This window comes from Podarcis tiliguerta (assembly GCF_965153285.1).
Source record: "Podarcis tiliguerta genome assembly, chromosome: 2".
Lineage (NCBI taxonomy): Eukaryota > Metazoa > Chordata > Lepidosauria > Squamata > Lacertidae > Podarcis > Podarcis tiliguerta.
In genome coordinates this window covers 15,169,439-15,193,395 of record NC_139535.1, presented here as the reverse complement: position 1 = coordinate 15,193,395, position 23,957 = coordinate 15,169,439, and the positions used below count along the sequence as shown (strand labels likewise).

Sequence of the window (23,957 nt, the reverse complement as noted above, 5' to 3'; positions counted from 1 at the left end):
CGGTCTGATGTTTGTATCTTCTTTTCCACGGAAGCCAGGCTTGGGCTCTTCCTCTGAGAAGCTAGACACAGGATGAGGCTTGCAAGACTGTCGTGGTTTTTTCCTGGCAAATTTCTCTGCCAGTGCATGGACTGGGTATATTGCAGAGTTAATTGAAGGAAGGTGTCTCTTCCTTGTGTTTAAAATGATCCTGCTGCTAATATTGCTCCATTTGCCCTTTGGGGTAGTGATGAATGAAGATGTAAACCACTCAAGCCTACTGACACCTCCAAATAATTATTACAGTCCTGGAGATTACCTCATTACTGGAGTTATACCAGTGGGAACAGCTGGCTATCCATCATATGCTTTCATGTCTGACCCCACCCACGACCTCCAACCGTAAGTCTCCCTTCATGTTAGCCTTTAACTGTCCTCAGACAATTCTGTTATTCTCTGTAGCAGTTTGTATGTGGGCTGAGCATCAGTTTCTTAAGCTTCTTAGTATTGAAATACGACTTGAAAGGTGACTATGAAAATGGAAGATTCATCTGGCTCTATTAATGGAAGCTGCTCACCAAAGTCTCCATTTCCCAAGGAACAAACATCTGTTCTTGGTCAAACACTGTCCCTGCTTGGGTGACAAAACGGGAGGTGCTGTTTCACACCGTCGTTTCTGTGAGCTACTTGATATGCTCTTTTCTCTCAGGTATTTAAAAGTGTCATTTATGAGAGGGGAGTAAATCTACTTTACCTCTAGTGTAATATGTAAATACCTGGATTAATGGGGAACTCATTCTCTGAGTGCCAGTCCCTTTGAAGGCGAAATGACTTCATCCCCATGCAAGAAGGAGGCATTAGCAGACGTGGGGGAACATCAAAAGTTTGCAGAAGTACAAGCAGTGGCGTAGCGTGGGTTGTCAGCATCCGGGGCAAGGCAAGTAATTTGCGCCCCCCCCCGCTGCACTGTCCCTCCCCCAGATAGTCCCCCGCTCTCTCTCCGCACCGCACCGCATGCCTGGCACCCTCCCCTCCACAGTGGGCGGCGACCCGGCGGCTCGGATCGGATTCGCACAGCCAGCACTGCAGTGAGAGAGAGTGAGTGAGCCAGGTAGGGGCAGAGAGCTACGAGTGCGAGCGCGCCCCCCCAGATGTTGCGCCCGGTGCGCCCGGTGTGCCCGGCCCCCCCTGCACCCCCCACGCTATGCCACTGAGTACAAGTAAATGGCAGAGAACTCGGAAAGAGGACTGTAATTCTAAAACAGCCCAACAAGGACTAAATATGCTCAGTGGGTAAAGAATGCTGGCTGGCTGACTGCTGGGGAGGAGGAACAGAAAAGGTGTGCGTTTGTGTGTGTGTGGAATGGAATGGAGTTGCCCATTAAGGGGCATGGCAGATGAACATGGGGCGTATCCACACTTGTCCTGTACCTAAAAAGCATGGAGTTGAGCAGTTTTGTCTTTGTCCCACTGCTTTCCCCTGGAAAACCTGCTCTTTAGCAGATGGTAGAACATTGACATGCGCCTTCACCCCTCCTTGTGTTAAAATTAGTGTTTAACAGGGATGGGGTTTGAACTTGGGTGGGTGCTGTTTTATTTGGAGGGTGGGGTTGTTCTGAATCATTTATAAATGTTGTATGTTAATTTGGATGGTTATATTTGTAGGTTGTAAGGGACGCGGGTGGCGCTGTGGGTAAAACCTCAGTGCCTAGGACTTGCCAATCGCATGGTCGGCGGTTCGAATCCCCACGGCGGGGTGAGCTCCCATCGTTCGGTCCCAGCTCCTGCCCACCTAGCAGTTCGAAAGCACTCTCGGGTGCAAGTAGATAAATAGGGACCGCTTACCAGCGGGAAGGTAAACGGCGTTTCTGTGTGCTGCGCTGGCTCGCCAGATGCAGCTTGTCACGCTGGCCACGTGACCCGGAAGTGTCTGCGGACAGCGCTGGCTCCCGGCCTATAGAGTGAGATGAGCGCACAACCCTAGAGTCTGGCAAGACTGGCCCATACGGGCAGGGGTACCTTTACCTTTACCTTTTTATTTGTAGGTTGGAGTATAGTTCAGGGACTTTTGTATTGCTTATAAGTGTGTAAACATTACTATTGTTTATTGCTTTGATTATTCTGTATTTTGTTATGTATTTTGTGCTGTGTATATTGTAATCTTGTGTTGTGGACTGCCTTGAGACCAACTGGAATAGGGTATACAAATATAATAATAATAATAATATACTTGACAAATATTGTGTGATAAGCAGCCTCATATAACTTATATGCTTAAGTCTAATTAATGCACGAAGCGGTTAAGACCACAGGGTAAGCTCTCTTGTTATGTTAGCTCACCTTTGTTACCCTCTAGCCTCCCTGATGATCTTAATGTGTGAGGAGGCTAAGCTGCTTTGCTCCAGCTCAGAATCTCTTGAGTTCCTCTACCAATAATTTAGGAATTTTCACCACTTTGTAATAAAGCCAAGTTTTTATGCCTTTACATCTTTTATATGTGGTGGACCTGTAAAAGGGTAAAAGAGCATTGGGAAATAATGTATAATGAATTGGGGGGGGAGAGAGTTTAAAAGCACATTTCCAAAAAAAGAAGAAGCAGCAAAACACAGAGTCCTTTTAGTTAGGGATAATTCAGATGGAAATTCCCAGGTGTCAAAAAAGGTTATTTATGTATGCCACTATGGCAGCCCATGTTTTGTTAGCCCAAAAATGGAAAACAAGGTAAGTCCCAAACAAAGAAGAATGGCAACTTAAACTGATGGACTATGCACAGCTTGTGGACCTAATATAGGATAAGAGAACAAGAAGAACATACATTTAAAGAAGATTGGAAAATGTTTATTGAATATATGGGGGGAAATTGTGTACACTTAAAAACATTGGCAGCATTCAGATAAATTCAACAGTGTAAATGGGTTTTGATGGAAGTAATAATGGAATACTGAATGGTTCAGTTTATATAAAATATGCAGGGATTTATGCTATGCAAAATGAACCATGGAAAGAGAGGAAGGGAAGTCGTTGATATTTTACGGCTGTTTAAGCACACGTGGGTGGCGCTTGGTCTAAACCACTGACCCTAGTGCTTGCCAATCAGAAGGTTGGCTGTTCAAATCCCCGCGACGGGGTGAGCTCCCGTTGCTCGGTCCCAGCTCCTGCCAACCTAGCAGTTCGAAAGCACGTCAAAGTGCAAGTAGATAAATAGGTACCGCTCCAGTGGGAAGGTAAACGGCATTTCCATGCGCTGCTCTTGTTCACCAGAAGCGGCTTAGTCATCCTGGCCACATGACCTGGAAAAACTGTCTGTGGACAAACGTCGGCTCCCTCAGCCAATAAAGCGAGAAGAGCGCCGCAACCCCAGAGTTGTTCGCGACTGGACTTAACTGTCAGGGGTCCTTTACCTTTTTTCACTGAATAGTCTAAATTGTAACACAGAAAATTTAATGTAAAAAATCATATATATAAAGAAAATAACATAAACCTGACATTTGAAGACTCTGTCAGTAAACCATTTTTAACTTACCAAACAGGTGATCTTTTTCAATGCTAGGGGATGTGGAAAACTTTGGAAGGTTTTTAGAAGGGCATATTTTGTAGGATTAACAAACTACAGTTCCATGCTTTACTTTCCTGCATATTTTGTGATTCTAAATCTCTGCTGGGATTCTCTCAAAGAGAACTTGCCCCAAACACAGATCTTGGCATCCTGGAATTCCTCTTTTATACCTATTGTTTCATTGCACCAATAGATATGACATTTGCTTTTCATTCCAGGATACGGGAGAGGAACCACCAATACATTCTGACCATTTTGTTTGCCATTCATGAGATCAATGAAAATCCCAAGCTTTTACCTAACATCACCCTTGGCTACAGCATCTATGAAAATTGTTTCGGTGCCAGGACAGCCTCTGAAGCCACGGTAGACCTGCTCTCTAGCAGGCATTGGATGGTCCCTAATTTCAGGTGTGGAAGGCAAGGCAAGCTCCTGGCTGTTATTCAAGGAGGGGACTTTGAAACCTTTTTTCAAATGGCAGCCACGCTAAATGCTTACAAGGTCCCGCAGGTATGAAGAACAAGGGGAGGCCTGGCTGAGCAAATCTCAGATCTAACTGCTTAACTCTTGTAATTGAAACAGGGGCAATGGGGGTTGAAGAGTAGATAACCCTTTTCTCGGTTTGGGAGTTTTCTGTTGACGTCTGTCTCAAGGAAGTTGGGATAAACACTTGAACTCTCAGTGTTTGCCCTTTGCAGCTCTGTAGTACACTCAGGAAGATGAAACCAGTATAAAATAAACTTTGAATTCTCCTCAGAAAAACTTCTCATTGTTGGTTCCCTTCCCAAGGTCCCAAAGGGGACATTTAGGGCATCTAATAGGGCAGTACAGAGTGTATAGGTGTACTAAGCCCAGAGCCAGCAGTAGGCCCAAACTCTTACCTTGAAGACAAAGATGATGATGATGAAGATGAAGAAAAAGATGAGGAGGAGGAGGAGGAGGAATAAGAAGTCAATGACTCAGAAATTTATACAGAAAGTTAGGAAGCAAAATGTGAGGGCAAAATTGCAAGGCTTCAACAGGAACCATATTGCTAAGGATTCCTTATCATTTAGTCACTGCTGTTAAGCTGTCAAGACAAATAAATCTGAACTGAGAGTTGCAAAACTCACACTGTTTGCCTTTTGCAGCTCTGTAGTACACTTAGGAAGACTTAGGGATCACCTATATAAAAGAAACTTTAAATTCTTTTAAATTTATATAAAAGAAACTTTAAATTCTTTTAAATTTATATAAAAGAAACTTTAAATTCTTTTAAATTTATATAAAAGAAACTTTAAATTCTTTTAAATTTATATAAAAGAAACTTTAAATTCTTTTAAATTTATATAAAAGAAACTTTAAATTCTCAGTGAATTTAAATAAGAAGTCAGTGACTCAGAAATTTATAAACAAAGTTAGAAAGCAAAATGTGAGAGCAACATTGCAAGGCCTTAAACAGGAACCATGTTGCTAAAGGATTCCTTGTCATTTAGTCACTGTTGTTAAACTGTCAAAACAAAAAAATCCAAGCTGAGAGTTTCAAAACTGCACAAAAACTGTTTTTATTTATCGGGGTTGGCACACTTTGTTGTTGTTGTTGTTGTGATTATCAGAAGTAATAATATCAGGACTTTGGAACGTTGAAGTTAAAGTGGATAGGGAGCTTTTATAGTTTTGGGCATCCTTATTTCTTCATAAGATCTGCAAATGCTACATTCAATATTTGTATTTCGCAATGTCTGCAGATTATTTGCAACACTAAGCATTGATTCCTCTCCTTCTAGCTCACTTACGGTTTTGCCAACCATATTCTGAATGCTAAAACTCTGTTCCCCTCTTCCTACTGGATGAGTCCGAAGGAAACTCTGCAATACATGGGGATAGTGAAGTTGCTCCTGCATTTCAGGTGGACGTGGGTCGGACTCCTTGCTCCAAAAAATAGTGATGGGGATCACTTTCTGCAAACCATGATGGCAACATTTGTTGAGAGTGATATTTGCATTGCCTTCACAAATGGAATCCCACAATTGTCTTCTGATGAAATTCATGGTGCAAAACAACACTTGATACATTTTCAAGCCAACCTTACACAGAGGAAAGCCAATGTGATTATTTATTATGGTGACTCCAACTCAATGTTTCTGTTGGCACACACACTAAATGAAATTGAAAGTCAAACCAATGCTTCTGTAGGGAAAGTCTGGATCTCCACAGCTCTGTGGGGCTTCACCTTAAGCTCGTCTTTTGGATATCGGAATATCAAATTCTTCCACGGCGCACTGTCCTTCACCATCCAAACAAATAAGAGTTCGGAATCTCAGGACCTTTTCTTGACTCATGATGAAGATTCATTGGATCATGCTTGGTCAGAAACATTTGACTGCTCTCATCCCAACCACAAATGGTCGAGGAAAACTTGGAAAAGATGCACGAGGAGGGGAAAACTGGAAGGTCTTCCCTCAGATTGGCATGGAAAAGGCATGTCTGCTGAGAGCTACAATGTTTACAGCGCTGTCTATGTGACAGTGCATGCCTTGCATGCTCTGATGACATCTGCATCAAGCCACATGTTGAGTACCCAAAAAGGCAGGCAGGATGTTCTGAATGTAGAGCCATGGCAGGTAAGAGAGACACACAGGGTGGAGAGAGGGAGAGAGGGAGAGAGGGAGAGTGGGAGAGAGGGGTTTCTTCTTGTCACACACTACTTTCGTTCACTTAGGGCTCATCCACATTTCCCTTTTCACCCAGCTCTTTCTTTGCAGAGGTCAGAGTCCCTTTTTTGCCCTGAATTGGAACAAGTGGCAACTTGGGTTTTCTGCCAGTTGCTCTGATTCAGCGGTAAAAGGCAGGAGGTTGCAAGGAAAGCACTGGAGGGCATGGAGAACGCTCAGACCTGTGCCTAGAAATGCAACACAAATTGAGCCTTTGGCCCCCTCAAGCCGCTTGCCGCAGCAAACTGTCCCAACAAGGAGAGATTGTAGCTCAGTAATAGAGCACCCCAACGTTGAAATCCTGGAATTTCCATTTAAATATCTTCAGGCAACCAGGTGGTGCATCAGTTTCCATTAAAGGAATGGAGGTGAGGTGGGGAATTAAGATTAGGATGGAAGAAGGAAGGAATGTGATTCATTGACCCATAGTGCACATGTTGACATTTTATCTCTCTCTTTTTCTAGCTTCACCCTTTTCTGAGAAGGCTCCACTTCAACAGTGCTACCATAGATGAGAGGTATTTTGATGAGGACAGGGAGCTGGTGGCTGACTATGATATTGTGAATTTGGTCGCATTTCCTAACCAATCTGCCATAAGAGTGAAAGTTGGGAAGCTGGAGAGGCAAGCATCTTCCGGTCTAGAGCTAACTATACACGAGGAAGTCATTGTGTGGTCCAGTTGGTTCAATCAGGTGAGGAATCTATTCATAGAATCATAGAAACCTAGAATTGGAAGGGACCTTGACGGTTCTCTAGTCCAACCCCCTGCAATGCAGGAATCTCAGCTAAAGCATCCATGACAGATGGCCATCCAACCTATTCATAATTTACAAGCTGGTGTAATGTAGTAGTGAGCTTTGAGCCTGGAAGTCTCCTGTTCAAATTAGCAAATAACAATATAGCTGGTCTCAGCCTCAATCTCTCCTTGGTTGTTTAGAGTCAGGTAGGTATAATAATAATAATAATAGTAATAATAATAGTAATAATTTATTATTTATACCCCGCCCATCTGGCTGAGTTTCCCCAGCCACTCTGGGCAACTCCCAATCAAGTGTTAAAAACAGTACAGCATTAAATATTAAAAACTTCCCTAGACAGGGCTGCCTTCAGATGTCTTTTAATGATAGGATAGGTGCTTATTTCCTTCACATCTGAAGGGAGGGTGTTCCACAGGGTGGGCGCCACTACCGAGAAGTCCATCTGTCTGGTTCCCTGTAACCATGTTGGTAGCCATGTTGATTTGACGCAGTCGACAGATACATAAAAAAGAGACCAGCTAAGTTTGCTCTTGGCATGCATACGAAAGCTTATACCCGGAACAAACTTAGTTGGTGTCTAAGGTGCTACTGGACAATTTTTTTATATATATTTTGGTTCTTTAGAGATCAGGGATGGGAACATGATCCAGTTGTTCTGCAAGGAATGGACACATGAAAACAGAATGGTATAGTACCTTCGGAAATCCCTCAGACAGGTTTTTCCTTTCTTGATTCCCTTCAGACACGGCCCCATTCTACTTGTACAGAAAGCTGCCAACCTGGATACAGCAAGATCGTGCCAGAAGGACAACCAATTTGCTGCTATGATTGTGCCCCGTGCAGACAAGGAACCATTTCTACACATACTGGTAAATGGGTTTGAAGGAACAGAAGATCTGGGGGGGGGGGGCGGGGGTCGTGTCAAGGGGCAGGTTCAGGATGAAAATGGTCATGTTTGGTCTGAACACAAATTTTGCAAATAAAGTAAGTTCATCTTTGCTGAATTCTGATCCAGAATTTCAAGAGGCACATTTCAATATTAATTTGGAGTTCTGGTGGATCAATTCTAGGCAAGCAATCTTCCTAGTGCATCACTTAAGAGTCTTGCTCTATGCGGGCTCAGGTTACAGCTTGTTCATCTAAAATGACTAAAAATCCTTAGCATCAGGAACGCAGAAACAAAGAAAATCATCAACCTATTAATTCTAGCATGCGGGGGGCTACCCAAATTGTACTATTTGGCATCTCAATGATTGGTATTATTAATTGTATTATAATTGGGCATTGTTATAATGAGGCTATTGTTGGATTGTTGTAATTGAAAACTAATAAAAATTGTTATGAAAATGAATAAATAAAAACCCTTAGCAATAGCAGTACCTCGATATCTGCCTAATAAGCCACAGAACGCTGCCTCCATATTTTGCTTACTAATTTTAAAGATGTACAATTTACTTTTCTAAAATTGACAGCTAAGACTTTGAGCCATCTGTGGGATGGGGGAGTGGACATGAGTATGAACTAAAATCATTCAAAATCATTCAAAATTCTACCTGAAATGTATTTAATTTACCTTTTATTCACCAGCAATTATGGGAGCAACCTTCCACATTTTTTTATTATTTCAGTCACGTTTGTTCAGCTGAACTAGGTAATTACAAGTACTAATCATGGTGCTAGGCACCTCAACATTAACACCATTATCTAATGAGTAACTATTTCTCCAGGACTTTAACTATGCTAGTGATTCCCTAGATCTCAAAGATCTCAAAAGTGATAATCTAAACACACACACATTCCTCAACCATTCCTCACAAGGCTTGGTTTCCAGACCCTGATCATATTGTGCACCCTCCTCTGCACACATTCCAGCTTCTCAATATCCTTCTTAAATTGTGGTGCCCAGAACTGGACACAATATTCCAGTTTGGGGCTGACCAAAGCAGAATGGAGTAGTACTATTACTTCCCTTCATCTGGACCAGGTGTCAGCAAACTTTTTCAGCAGGGGGCCACTCCACTGTCCCTCAGACCTTGTGGGGGGCCAGATTTTTTTTTTTGGGGGGGGGAAATGAACAAATTCTTATGCACAAATAATCCAGTGATGCATTTTAAATAAAAGCACACATTCTACCACACATAAAAGCACACTAAAAAGCACACTAAAAACACTAGGCAGGCCCCACAAATAACCCAGAGATGCATCATCATCATCATCATTATACTGAAATCTTAGGGTTTATTTCTTTCAGATGCAGATCATTGCCACCAGTGCCCAGAAGATAAATACCCAAACAATGAGAGGGATCAATGTTTTCCCAAGACCATAGTCTTCCTCTCCTATGAAGAACCTCTGGGGATTATCCTGGCTTTCTTTGCCCTCTTCTTGTGTTTCATCACAGCTTCTGTTCTCGGAATCTTTATTAAATACAGAGACACTCCAATAGTTAAAGCAAACCATCAGAACCTCACGTACATCCTCCTTGTTTCTCTTCTGTTTAGTTTATTATCTTCCTTACTATTCCTTGGCCAGCCTCAAAAGCTCAACTGCATTCTCCGTGTAATAGCTTTCAGCATAAGCATCTCAGTCACCCTCTCTTCTACTCTGGCAAAAATGACCACTGTGCTGTTGGCATTCATGGCCACAAAGCCAGGGAACAGCGTCAGCAAATGGGTGGGAAGGAGTTTGCCAAATGCGATTGTCCTTTTCTGTTCCATCATTCAGTTGGTCATCTGCCTGGTCTTGGTTGGAATTTATCCCCCCTCCCCAGAATTTGGCAAGGGATCCACAGCTGGACAGATAGTATTGCAATGCAATGAAGGTTCTGCCACTATAGTTTATTCTGCCTTTTTCTACATAGCCCTTCTGGGTACTGCCTCTTTTGGTGTTGCTTTCTTAACCATGAAACTACCATGGGGTTTCCAAGAAACCAAGTATATCACTTTGATCATGCTAATGTTTAGCTGTGTTTGGGTCTTCACTTTGCCAGTCTTTGTAGGCACCAAAGGAAAAAACATGGCAGCTTTGCAAGTCTATTTCATCTTGGCTTCCAGTGGTGGGTTATTGGGTTACATCTTCCTTCCCAAATGCTACATCCTTGTACTGAGGCCTGACCTGAATACAAAGGAACACCTAATGATGAAAAGGAAGGAAAAAAGGGGGGTTGTGTCGGATGTGTAGTTCAGCCACATTTCAGCAGTCATTTTATATAGACATATTCTTAAAAAGTATCAGAGCGGTTTACAACAGTCATATGTAAATACTTACAAGGCTCCTTTTTCTCCTGCTTTCCTTTTTGTCCTCCTTTCTATTCATTGGCCAGCCTCAAAAGGTCACCTGCCTTCTCCATCAAACCATCTTCAACACCATCTTCTCAGTCGCCGTCTCTTCTGTGCTGGCAAAAACTATAACTGTGTTTTTGGCATTCATGGCCACAAAACCAGGGAACGGCATTAGCAAGTGGGTGGGAAAAAGTTTGGCAAACGGTATTGTCCTCTTTGGTTCTGCCTTTTAGTTTGGCATCTGCACTGCCTGGATCGGAATATTTCCCCCCTTCCCAGAACTGGACATGGATTCCCAAGTCACACAGACAATTCTGCAGTGCAATGAAGTGCAATCACTATGTTTTATTCTGCCCTTGGCTACATGGCTCTTCTTGCGGCCATCTCTTTTACTGTGGTTTTCCTCGCCAAGAAGCTCCCCGGGGGTTTCAACAAAGCCAAGTTTATCACCTTCAACATGCTGGTGTTTTGCAGTGTTTGGGTCTCCTTTGTGCCAACTTACTTGAGCACCAAGGGGAAATACATGGTGGCTCCACCCCCATCGCTCAGTGCAGACACTGAGGCCCAGCTCCGAGGGCCTTCTGGCAGTTCCTTCACTGTGATTAGTGAGGTTACAGGAAAGCAGGCAGAGGGCATTCTCGGTAGTGGCACCCGCCCTGTGGAACACCCTCTCGTCAGATGTCAAGGAAATAGACAACTATGTGACTTTTAGAAGATATCTGAAGGCAGTCCTGTTTAGGGAAGTTTTTAATGTTTGATGTTTTATCATTTTTTAAATTTTAATTCTGTTGCCCAGAGTAGCTGGGGAAACCCAGCCAGATGGGCGGGGTATAAATAATAAATTTGATTGATTGATTGATTGATTGATTGAAATCATTGGGTTTATTTCTTTCAGATGCAGATCATTGCCACCAGTGCCCGGGAGATAAATACCCAAACAATGAGAGGGATCAATGTTTTCCCAAGACCATAGTCTTCCTCTCCTATGAAGAACCCCTAGGGATTACCTTGGTTTTCTTTGCCCTGTTATTGTGCTTCGCCACAGGTTGCATTTTGATAATCTTCATTAAATACAGAGACACTCCATTTGTTAAAGCCAACAATCGAAACCTCACTTACATCCTCCTCGTTTCTCTCCTGCTTTCCTTTTTGTCCTCCTTTGTATACCTTGGCCAGCCTAAAAAGCTCAACTGCATTCTCCGTCAAATAGCTTTCAGCACATGCATCTCAGTCACCCTCTCTTCTGTTTTGGCAAAAGTGACCACTGTGCTGTTGGCATTCATGGCCACAAAGCCAGGGAAGACCGTCAGCAAATGGGTGGAAAAGAATTTGCCAAATGCGATCTTCCTTTTCTGTTCCGTCGTTCCGTTTGTCATCCTCCTGGTCTTCACTGGAATATCTCCCCCCTCCCCAGAATTTGGCAAGGGATCCACAGCTGATCAGATAGTATTGCAATGCAATACAGGTTCTGCCGCTGTATTTCATTATACCTTTACCTTCATAGGCCTTCTGGCTATTGCTTCTTTTTGTATTGCTTTTTTAACCATGAAACTACCTTGGGGTTTCCAAGAAACCAAGTTTATCACTTTGGGCGCGGTAATGTTTGGCAGCGTTTGGGTCTCTACTTTTCTAGTGTATGTAGGCAGCAAAGGAAACAACATGACATTTTTGCAGGTCCTTTCCATCTTGACTTCCAGTGGTGGGTTATTGGGTTTCATGTTCCTTCCCAAATGCTATATCATTGTACTGAGGCCTGATCTGAATACAAAGGAGCACCTAATGATGAAAAGGAAGAAAAAAAGGAGGCTTGTGTAGGATGTATAGTTCAGCGGTCCCTCGGGTTACATACGCTTCAGGTTACAGACTCTGCTAACCCAGAAATAGTGCTTCAGGTTAAGAACTTTGCTTCAGGATGAGAACAGAAATTGTGCTCTGGCGGTGCGGCGGCAGCGGGTGGCCCCATTAGCTAAAGTGGTGCTTCAGGTTAAGAACAGTTTCAGGTTAAGAGCGGACCTCCGGAACGAATTAAGTACTTAACCTGAGGTACCACTGTATTAATTTTATAATAACAAGAAAAAACAAACAAACAAAAACATCACAAATAAACATTCAAATCATAAATCTTAACTCGATTGACTTCCCTCCACTCCCTTTCTTGGTTCCATTGTTTTATGCTTTGAGCATGCTAATATAATCTTAACAATCCAGTTTTAAAACCTTATTCATCTTAATACAAGTGACTTTTAAAAGTTCTACTAATGTAAAAATCTATACACAACCCTCAAAAATTATGCATTAAACATTTCCCTTTTTAAAGAAAAAACAACGCTGCCCTTTCTTTCTTGGGTTTCAAATTACTAGTTTGTTTTGCCAATCTTTTTTTTAAAAAATAATCAAATATTTTATTATTAAAATAATTCAACATTAATACATACATATTATGAATATACAAACATAAAAACATACATTTCATACAATCCTTAAATTTTCTTCCTTCTGTAGGGATGGGCTGATCTTGGCCTGGCGTCCAGACTCAGGTACAGGGACAAAGTCTTTCGCTCCATAAGTCCATTAGGTCCTGTTCCTGCCAATATCATAGCTTCTGTTTTTGTTTTTTAAAAAAATAAAAATTCACTTTCAACATTGTCTTCAAGTCTTTGTATGTCATTTCCCAGGCCTTTTTGATAACTTTACATTGCCACCACATAGTAGCCTTTCATACAATTTGCCCTCCTTTCCTGTTTCATCTTCATCACAGTCAAAGCCTCTCAAATGAATTCACACAGGGTGCCATTTTTATCTGGGACCACCCTTTTTGACTAAACAACAACAAGGGACAGTGATACAGGAAAATCTCCCTATTTACCTTGCTTCTGACCCAGCAGGGGGGGCTAATCACCCTTATATCTTCAGGATTCCCATGAATATAAGCCATTCCTCTACAACCAGGCCTTGGGCTGATTAATATTGTACAGCCTTTTAAATGTATCTGTGGGAAGGCGGCAGTATTTTGTTGTTGTTTTGGATTAATTATTTACTTGTGTTTTATCTTGTGTTTTATTCTATGAACTGCCCTGGGATCTCTTGATGAAGGGTAGTATATTTATTATTATTATTATTATTATTATTATTATTATTATTATTATTATTATTATTATTTCCCACACCTATAAATTTGGGTTTTACATTAATAAAAGTGACCCTGATTCAACATAGAGATATGTCTCTGTGTGTTTATTTCAGCCTTCAGCTGTGAACACGTTTTCTCCTGCTCTCCATCTGTGCATGTGCTGCAAAGAGAATGAACAAAGAGATGGTTTTATGTCCCCTGCAATTATCAAAATCAATGTGATTGATAAGCGTTCCTGTGGCCAAAGTCCCATAAGACTCCCGCCACCCCTGGATGTCACTTTTGAGACCAGTAATAATAATAGTAATAATAATAATCAGAACCCAGCAATTTCTTGCACCAAATTTGAAGAGAGCTAATAAGAACATTACTTGAGAGTTAGACAATCAGAGCTGGTCTGTCAGTTAAATGCTTGAATGTATCTCCATTAGCACTGAAGCCAAGCTCTTAATCTGTGAACCCAGTCAAGGTGGTTGTATGTCTTTCCTGTCACATATCTCTGTCTGTCCACTGACTGGGTATATTCTAAAGCCAATTGAATAAAGGCGCCACTTGCTTCATTGTGCCTAAAATGACCCTACTGCTCATATTGCTTCATTTGCTCTTTGGGGTAGTGATGAATATAGAGATAGATCTCTCAGACCTACAGACACCTCCAAATAATTATTACAGTCCAGGAGATTACCTCATCGCCGGAGTTATACCCGTGAGAACGGCAGTGTATCCAACACACACTTTCAAGTCTGACCCTGCTCATGACTTCCAACCGTAAGTGCTATTTGCTATTACCGTATTTTTTGCTCTATAAGACTCACTTTTTCCCCTCCTAAAAAGTAAGGGGAAATGTGTGTGCGTCTTATGGAGCGAATGCAGGCTGCACAGCTATCCCAGAAGCCAGAACAGCAAGAGGGATTGCTGCTTTCACTGTGCAGCGATCCCTCTTGCTGTTCTGGCTTCTGAGATTCAGAGTATTTTTTTTCTTGATTTCCTCCTCCAAAAACTAGTCTTGTGGTCTGGTGCATCTTATAGAGCGAAAAATACGGAAGTATTGGTTGTCCTCAGACAATTTTGATCTTCCCTGCTGCCGCCTATGCTCTGAATGAGCAGCAGAATCTTTAGCCCCTTATTTGATTTCAGTAAGGCTTTGGACAAAGTCCCTCAAGTTATGATACTCTTGCAAGGAAGCTGGTAAAACATGGGTTGAACGAGGTAACTTTTAGGTGGATTTGAAGCTGGTTGACTGAGCGAAACCCAAAGAGTACTCCTTAATGGTTCCTCGTCATCCCTGGAAATATGTTACAAGTGGGACCACCCATTAAATTATAGAAAAATATTTCTCCTTATCCTCCTGGATCATTTTACATGGTGTTATAAAAGTAGCAGGTTTCAGTTCCTAGAATTTCACGTGAAAAGTTTTACTAATAGCAACTTGAATCACCAGGGAAAAATCAAATGCACTTTGACTACCATAATATTCATTAACTTCTTTGCTTTTGCTTGGGAAAAAAAGGATCTTGGTCTGCTTCAGCAGAGCAATCCTTTCGCTCTTCAAAAAGAGGAATATGCATGTCTGTAGCTCTCTGCTCTCTCCCCAAAAGTAGCAAATCCACTGACATTTTAAATATTTGAAACCTGAAAAAGTTTGGATAAATTAAAATGAACATTGACTCCTAGAATCTTTTTTTTTTTTTTAACTTCTTACAACTTTTGTTGTAGTACCATCAGGGGAAGGGAGAAGAAATATGCAAAGCTCTGAAATATTTAAATTAAATGTATACGACTTGTTGCCGGTCTATTAACTGAATTGATACTGTAAGTGAACTACAGAAACAAACCATTGATATGTAAGTAAACTGTTGTGTTGTTTTGAATGCAATATAAGTAGATTTCACAGCAATCTTGCTGAAAATGCAAATTCATTATCTATAGTATATAATTCCTTTTTTGATTGCTACCATTACAGGATTTTCTTACCACTTTTCTTACCAACACATCCAAGGTTGTTTACAGTTACTGTATTTAAAATAACACATTGTCAAAGGAAAAGGGGGACAGGGTGGGAAAGGGGAAAATAAGTAAATTATGGTTCTGTGGCCACTGAAAGTGACTGTTCTGTGCTGGAATGAGCCAAAGGGCACTGAGTCCTAGCCAAGCCAGGGCTTCTATGCCTTCTTCCTATTAGACATCTACATGATGGACCGTTGCTCTTATTCAGCACGACCCTTCTTATGTTCTTAAAAGACAGGCACCACTACCGAGAAGGCCCTCTGCCTGGTTCCCTGTAACCTCACTTCTCACAGTGAAGAAACTGCCAGAAGGCCCTCAGAGCTGGACCTCAGTGTTCGGGCAGAATCATGGAGGTGGAGATCTCCCCCCCGCCCCAAGTAGACAAACCACTCAGATCTAAATGTCACTGACACCTTGAGGGGAAAAAGCAGGATTTGAACATAGTATTTCAGGTGGTAGATGTTCAATTTGCTTTCCCTTCCAGGATACTGCAAAGGAATTATGAGCACATCCTGGCCATCTTGTTTGCCATTAATGAGATTAATGACAATCCCAAGCTCTTACCTAACATCACCCTTGGCTACAGGATCTATGAAAATTGTTTCAGTGCCAGGACAGCCTCTGAAGCCACCATAGACCTGTTGTCGACTAGACATTGGATGGTCCCTAATTTCAGGTGCGGAAGGCAAGGGAAGCTCCTGGCTGTTATTCAAGGAGGGGACTTTGAAACCTTTTTCCAGATGGCAACCATGCTAAACGTTTACGAGGTCCCTCAGGTAGGGAGAACAACGTGGACTGGGCAGAACAAATCCCAGACCAAACTCCTTAACTCTTGTGATTGAAAGTGGGGTAATGGGGATTGAAGAATGTGGAACCCTTTCCTCAGCTCAGGAGTTTGGGGCTGATGTCTGCCTCAGGAAAGTTGGGATAAACTTGTGACCTCACACTGCTTGCCTTCTGCAGCTCTGCACCACAAGCAGGAAGACGAAACCTGTATTGAATATTTTTTTTTAAAATTCAATCAGAAAAAGCTTCTCATTGTTGTTGCCGTTTTCTGAGGCCCAATAAGGTTTGGAGGAGAAGGGTAAGGAAGAGGGATGTACTGGAGGGTGAACCTTCCACAATGCAGCGCTGTCTTTTTCAGAGCAGGAGTTGCGGGACTCATCTAGACTGGGGAAGAAAAAGCGTTTCGTATGTGTTGTATATGCATTATAACGCCGTGACACCAGATGGTGCTGTGGAGTTCTGTTTTCTCCAATGTGATTTCTTACAAGAAAGCTTGCAATGCGTTTAACTGAAACGCTTCTTTGGTGTGTCTAGATCCAACCATGCCATCTCTTGTTCACCTTTTCTCTAAAGTGAAAAAGTCCCCAATTCTGCAACCTTTTCCCATAGGGAGTTTCTTCATCCCCCTGTCAACAGATCTATAGCCTGGGTATGATTCCAATCCAACTCAGTGGGACTTGCCTCTGAATAGACATGTGTGAGACTGCTCTGTTAAGTGGAAAACATTTCAGACAAGCAACGCCTGAGCATTATTTCCAAACTAAGCATTGATTCCTTTCCTCCATACCAGCTCACTTACGGCCTTGTAATCCATACTATGAGTGATAAAACTCAGTTCCCCTCTTCCTACTGGATGAGTCCCAAGGCAGCTCCACAGTACATGGGCATCGTTCAGTTGCTGCTGCATTTCAAGTGGACATGGGTCGGTCTCATTGCTCCAGACAATGATGGTGGAGATCTTTTCATGAGAACCATGAAGGCGATGGTCTTTGGGAATGACATTTGTTTAGCCTTCACATATGCAATCCCACAATTTTCTATTGGCCTCTTTGTTTCCAGACAAATACTTTTAAGGTTTTTAGGACATCTTATTCAGAGGAGAGCCAACGTCATCCTTTATTATGGGGATCCTGATTCAATGCTTCTGTTGCCACATGCGCTGTACAGAATTGAACTAAAAACCAATGCCCCGGTAGGGAAAGTTTGGATTGCCACAGCTCTGTGGGGCTTCACCTTAAGCGCATCTTTTGAGTACTGGGACATCGTATTCTTCCATGGGGCATTGTTCTTCAGCACCCAAACAAACAGAAGGTCTAAATCACAGGACCTTTTTTTGACTCAAAATGAAGATTCCTTCAATCAGATTTGGTCAAAACCCTTTGATTGCTCTCATCCCAACCACAGATGGTCAAGGAAAACCTGGAGAAGATGCATGGGGAGGGGAAAATTGGAAGGTCTCCCTGTAGATTGGCTTGGGAAAGACATGTCTGCAGAGAGTTGCAATGTTTATAGTGCTGTCTATGTTGTAGCACATGCCTTCCATGCTCTGATCACATCTGTGTCCAGCCGCATGAGAACTACAGAAAAAGGCAGGCTGGGTTTTCTGAACATAGAAGCATGGCAGGTGAGGGAGAGTGAAATCCATTTACTACAGTTGCAATGGGTGAACATTCTGCCCGCCTTCCCACACTCCTGCAGTCTTTGGCCAGAAATCCTGCTTATGCACATATATTATCTCAGTTTAATCTATATCATGGGGTTGCTGCAAAGATTTAAAGGGGGGGGGGATAGGGGAATGTACACAGCTCTGGGCTCCTGGATAGAAAAGCAAAATACAAGTACGATACAATACAATATGATATCTTTATTGTCATTGTCCCTTGCGGAACAATGAAATTGAAAAACTACATAAAACTACATAAAAACTACATAAAACTACATAAAAACTACATAAAACTACATAAAAACTACATAAAACATTCAAAAACCCCTAAAAAACTCTAAAACCCCATTTTAAAATACACTATACTACAGAGACCCCTTATGCTGCGTTTAGAACCAGAATTGCATTAGCGTAGAAACTGTTTTTCAGGCGATGAGTCCTGGCCTTTATAACCCTATACTTTTTTCCAGAAGGCAGAAGCTGAAAGAGATCATTTCCAGGGTACGTACTATCATGTGCTATCTCTGCCACTTTCTTATGGCACCTGGCAGCATAGATTTGATCTAAGGTGGGAAGAGTGCACCCAATAATTCTCTCTGCAGTCTTTACAACCCTGGATAGCATTGTTTTTTCCCTGGCCGTGCAGCTCCCAAACCACACGCACAGACCATAAGTTAGTACGCTCTCCACAGTGCAATGGTAGAATGCCATCAACAGGTCCTTTGAGAGATTGTTTTTCCGAAGGATTCTCAGAAAATATAAAATGTATAGAAGTATAGAATGTCTTCTTCTTTCTTCTTTGGTGATCACTCATAGCTGAGTTATGTCTTCCATAAACACAGTTTTAACAGTGAGTCTGTAAGTGACTGTGGAGGCCGATTCTGGATCCACACATCCTTCCACAGTGGGGACATAGGTTTCCAGATGGGAGTTGATCACGGTGTGGATTTGCCAAGCATGCCTTCCTCCTAGCACATTTCTCCCTTGCCTCCTGAGTTCGAGTGTCTCAAAGCCCATGACACCATTGGTAAAGGCTGTTCTCCAATTGGAGCGCTCGCAGGCCATTGTTTCCCAGTTGTCGGTGTTTATACTACATTTTTTAAAGATTTTCCTTGAGAGAGTCTTTAAACCTTTTTTGTTGACCACCAGCTTTAAGCTTTCCATTTTTAAGTTCAGAATAGAGTAGCTGCTTTGGAAGATGATAATAATGCACAGATCATGTAGTGAAAATAAGCATATAAATAAAGGCCTATTTTTTTTCTACTTGGAGCTTACATCCTTTTCTTTTGGGTTTCTGGGAGAGATACCTCCAGTCTAGGAACCCGCTTTTAAATTTATCCAACACTACATCAGTTTCCGCCAAAGAAAAGAGGGTTGGGGGATGAAGACTCAGATGGAAGAAAGGATGAATCTAATTGGCCCATCTTGCAAATGTTGACATTCTCTTTCTCCCACATCCAGCTCCACCATTTTCTGAGAAGTCTCCACTTCAACAGTACTACCATGGATGAGGTGCATTTCGATGAGGACGGGGAATTAGTGTCCGACTATGATGTTGTGAATTTGGTCACATTTCCTAACGAATCAGCTGCAAGAGTGAAAGTTGGTAAACTGGAAACCCAAGCATCACTTGGTCTAAAACTTACCATTCATGAGGAATCCACCGTGTGGCCCAGTTGGTTTAATCAGGTGGAGGATGTATTCATATTAATTCAGCAGTAGCTAGGAATGTGAACTGTGAGTCTGGAGGTCTCCAGTTCAAATAAATTCAAAATAGCTAATATTTGCCTCAAACTCAACCTCTCCTTGGTTATTTGGAGATTTTTATTTTTTTTATATATATAATATTTTATTAAGACTTTCACATAAGAAAAAAAGAAAAAGAAAAATACAAAAAGAAAAAGAAAAACAAATAAAAACAATTCCATTTTCATAGTGTTTCTTACATTTACTTGTTTCCCAGGCTTCCCCACACCTCCCCTCTCTGTATTCCAATTCAAATGTTTAATCAGCAAATCCCTTCCCTCTGTCTTATCTTTATCTTTATCTTAGTGTATTATACCTTTAATTCTTCATCTTTTTAACCTTCGAATTTTCCATAGTCTTTCACCACATTATTACTAATAACCCTTTAACCTCCATCCAACGTCATTCTAACATTCATTAATTTTATAGTATTTCTGTAAATAGTCTTTAAACTTCTTCCAATCTTCCTCCACCGTCTCTTCTCCCTGGTCTCTGATTCTGCCAGTCATTTTTGCCAGTTCCATGTAGTCCATCACCTTCATCTGCCATTCTTCCAGAGTGGGTAGTTCTTGTGTCTTCCAATACTTTGCAATGAGTATTCTTGCTTGTTATTTGGAGATTATAATGCTGGATCCCTGCAACATCCTACTTAGTGTATAAATGATGAATAAAAAGTTGGCCTTAGCCTGAACCTCTCATTTGGAGATAACAAGGCTGAAATACTTAGTATAGCCATATATACCATTCTGCAAAGCATGGACACATCACCATAGAATGGTTTGGTACCTATAGACAAAACAGAAACTCTCCAAACTCTGTTTGTTTCCTTGATGCCTTTTTAGACAAGACCTCACTCTACCTGTACAGAAAGTTGCCAACCTGGATACAGCAAGGTGGTGCCAGAAGGACAGCCAATTTGCTGCTATAGTTGTGACCCTTGCGTAGAAGGAACCATTTCCACTAACACAGGTAAATGGTATTGAAGAAACAACAGGCCCTAGGAAACTCAGAAAGAGGGTCAGGATGAAAGAAGGCATGCTAGGTTTGAAATGAAATTTTGCAACGGAAGTGTGTGGTGCTTTCCAAAATTAAGATGCAGGTTCTTCAAAACATTTCAAAATTATTATTATTTGGTTCTTGCGAATCTATTTCGGTGAAACAATTAGGCCAACACACTGTTTGAGTGCACAGCTCCAAGCAGGCTCAAACTATAACCTCTTCCACTGCAGTGATTAAATGACTAATACTGTAAGCAGCACACCTCCTTATCTGCCTAATAAGCCATAGAACATTGACTCCAATTTTTGCTTTCCAACTTTTTTTTACATGACCAATTGACTTACTTTAAAAAACAACAACAACAAAGGCTTAATACTTTGAGGCTTTTGGTGGGATGGAGGGATGAATCAGAGTATGAACTAGAAAGTTTTATCTTCAAATGGACTTTATTCACCTTTGTCCATGGCAATTATGGGAACTACTTTCAGGTGTCATAATAATAATAATAATAATAATAATAATAATAATAATAATAATAATAATAATTTATTATTTATACCCTGCCCATCTGGCTAGGTTTCCCCAGCCACCCTGGGCGGCTTCCAACAAAACACTAAAATTAACAATAACCTAGTTAATTCCAAGCACTAATCATGGCCATATGAAGCTCAAAATCAATCCATTATCTGATGAGTAACTATTTCTCCAGGACTTCAGTTTTGCACCTGATTCCCAAGATTTGGCAGACTCCAACAGGCTTATTGCATGGTTGTTTGAGATGCTGCCAAAGAACTGTGTTAAAAGGGAGAATGCTGAGTAAAAATATAATAAGGGGGGGGGGGGAGAATCAAATTTTGGTATGAAATTTCTGGAACACCTTGGAATTTGATGTACTGAAATCATTTTTTCTATCAGATGCAGATCATTGTCATCAGTGTCCAGAAGATCAATACTCAAACAACGAGAGGCATCAATGTATTCCCAAGACCATAGTCTTCCTCTCCTATGAAGAACCCCTGGGGGCAACCTTGGCTTTCTTTGCCCTATTTTTGTGCCTAACCACAAGTACTATTTTGGGAATCTTCATTAAGTACCAGAGCACTCCACTAGTCAAAGCCAACAACCGAAACCTCACTTACATCCTCCTCGTTTCTCTCCTGCTTTCCTTTTTGTCCTCCTTTCTATTCATCGGCCAGCCTCAAAAGGTCACCTGCCTTCTCCGTCAAACTGCCTTCAGCATCATCTTCTCAATTGGTGTCTCTTCTGTGCTAGCAAAAACAACTACTGTGGTGCTTGCATTCTTGGCCACAAAACCTGGGAACAGCATCAGGAAATGGGTGGGGAAAAGTTTGGCAAACTCCATTGTCCTCTTCTGTTGCAGCATTCAGTTTGGCATCTGCATTTCCTGGATCGGAATGTATCCTCCCTTCCCAGAACTGGACATGGATTCCCAGGTCACACAGATAATTCTGCAGTGTAATGAAGGGTCCACCACCATGTTTTACTCTGCCCTTGGCTACATGGGCCTTCTGGCTGCCATCTCTTTTATGGTTGCTTTCCTCTCCAGGAAGCTTCCTGGGGGTTTCAACGAAGCCAAGTTTATCACTTTCAGTATGCTAGTATTTTGCAGTGTTTGGGTCTCCTTTGTGCCAACGTACTTGAGCACCAAGGGGAAATACATGGTGGCTGTGCAGATCTTCTCCATCTTGGTTTCCAGTGCTGGGTTACTGGGCTGTATTTTCTTCCCCAAATGCTACATCATTGTCCTAAGGCCTGATTTGAATACTAAGGTGCACCTAATGATGAAAAGAAAAGATTAGAGTTTGGTCAAATGTATAGCTCAGCCAAATTTCAGAAACGAATTCATATTTTACTCAACATGTTACCATGGGATGACCATCTTTCCCTCCCAGGAGTGCCCTTTCAATATATACCATCATTCCCAGGAGAATTCTGGTTATATTTTCAAAGTGGACAGCAACCAGGCTTTTGATCTCTGCACACCTATTTTGTTTTATAAGTGTAAGGGGAGGGAACCATCATCATTTTGATGGTTAAGTCCAGTCTAAGGTGACCATGGGGTGTGACACTCATCTCGCTTTCAGGCCGAGGGAGCCGGTGTTTGTCCATAGACAGCTTTCCAGGTCATGTGGCTAGCATGACTAAACCATTTCTGGTGCAACGGGACACTGTGATGTAAACCAGAGCACATGGAAACACTATTTACCTTCTGGCTACAGCAGTACTGTGGTGTTTGCCTCCTAGGTGGGTCATAAGGAAAGGGTTAAATGAGTGAGAAGTGATTGGCCAGTGGGAACCCAAGGGGAGGAGTTAGAGTTAGAGTTAGAGTTGTTGGGAAGTCAGTTGGGAGTTGGAGAAGGAAGAGAGAGGATAAGTCTGTGGGTTGGTTGAGTTGTGTTATGAGGGAGTGAGAGAAACTGATAGGAGGAGTCAGATAGACAGTTGGGATAATTAGTTAGCAGTTATTAGGAAAGGTATAAACTGGTATAGAAACTAAGATTAAGAAACTGACAAGAAAAATTATCTGAAACCATAAACTTGTTAAGGCTTATAAAATAAACTTGCTTATTTGATTTAATGTTAACAACTATCTTGACTCTATGTGTACCCGAGAGAAATGGGTTGGTGGCAGCGGGAAAGCAATCACAGTGCTGGCATCAATAGACCTTCAAACGTCCGGGGACCCTGTGTGATCACCACAGCTATCTATTTATCTACTTGCAGTGACATGCTTTAGAACTGCTATGTTGGCAGGAGCTGGGATAGAGCAACGGGAGCTTACCCCGTCGTGGGGATTCGAACCACTGACCTTCCAATCAGCAAGCCCAAGAGGCTTTGTGGGTTAGACCACAGCACCACCCGCTCCTTGGTGTAGTGGTGTTGGTGAGTATGATTGAGAATGTGTGTGTGTGTGTTAGGGACTGCCATTTTAATGTATACAATAAAAATGTTTCCTGAGTTGCAACTCTCTGGGTCTACTTGAGTTCCTTTCTCATAAAGAACCAGCTACAAACAGATCAAAAGAACCTCTGATTTGTAACACTTCAAGGTGTTACATTTAGCCAGAAAGTACAGACTTTTCCAGTTACCAACCTTAAAAAAGGTAAAGGACCCCTGACAGTTAAGTCCAGTCACGAACGACTCTGGGGTTGCGGCGCTCATCTTACTTTGCTGGCCAGGGGAGCTGACGTTTGTCCGCAGAGTTTTTCCTGGTTATGTGGCCAGCATGACTAAGCCGCTTCTGGTGAAACCAGAGCAGCACACAGAAACACCGTTTACCTTCCCGCCAGAGCGGTACCTAGTTATCTACTTGCACTTTGATGTGCTTTTGAACTGC

General features: G+C 41.9%; 1 protein-coding gene across 1 annotated transcript; it reads left to right on the top strand.

The window, feature by feature from the left end:
* Positions 1-15,679: 15,679 nt before the first annotated feature.
* LOC310672727 (vomeronasal type-2 receptor 26-like) lies at positions 15,680-23,582 on the top strand. The gene is made up of 5 exons (XM_083430334.1): positions 15,680-16,181; positions 17,596-17,780; positions 19,316-19,456; positions 20,443-20,569; positions 21,515-23,582. The coding sequence occupies exons 3-5, from the start codon at positions 19,358-19,360 to the stop codon at positions 22,417-22,419; spliced, it is 1,131 nt and encodes a 376-aa protein (XP_083286460.1). The 5' UTR covers positions 15,680-16,181; positions 17,596-17,780; positions 19,316-19,357; the 3' UTR covers positions 22,420-23,582.
* The last annotated feature ends 375 nt before the right edge of the window (positions 23,583-23,957 follow it).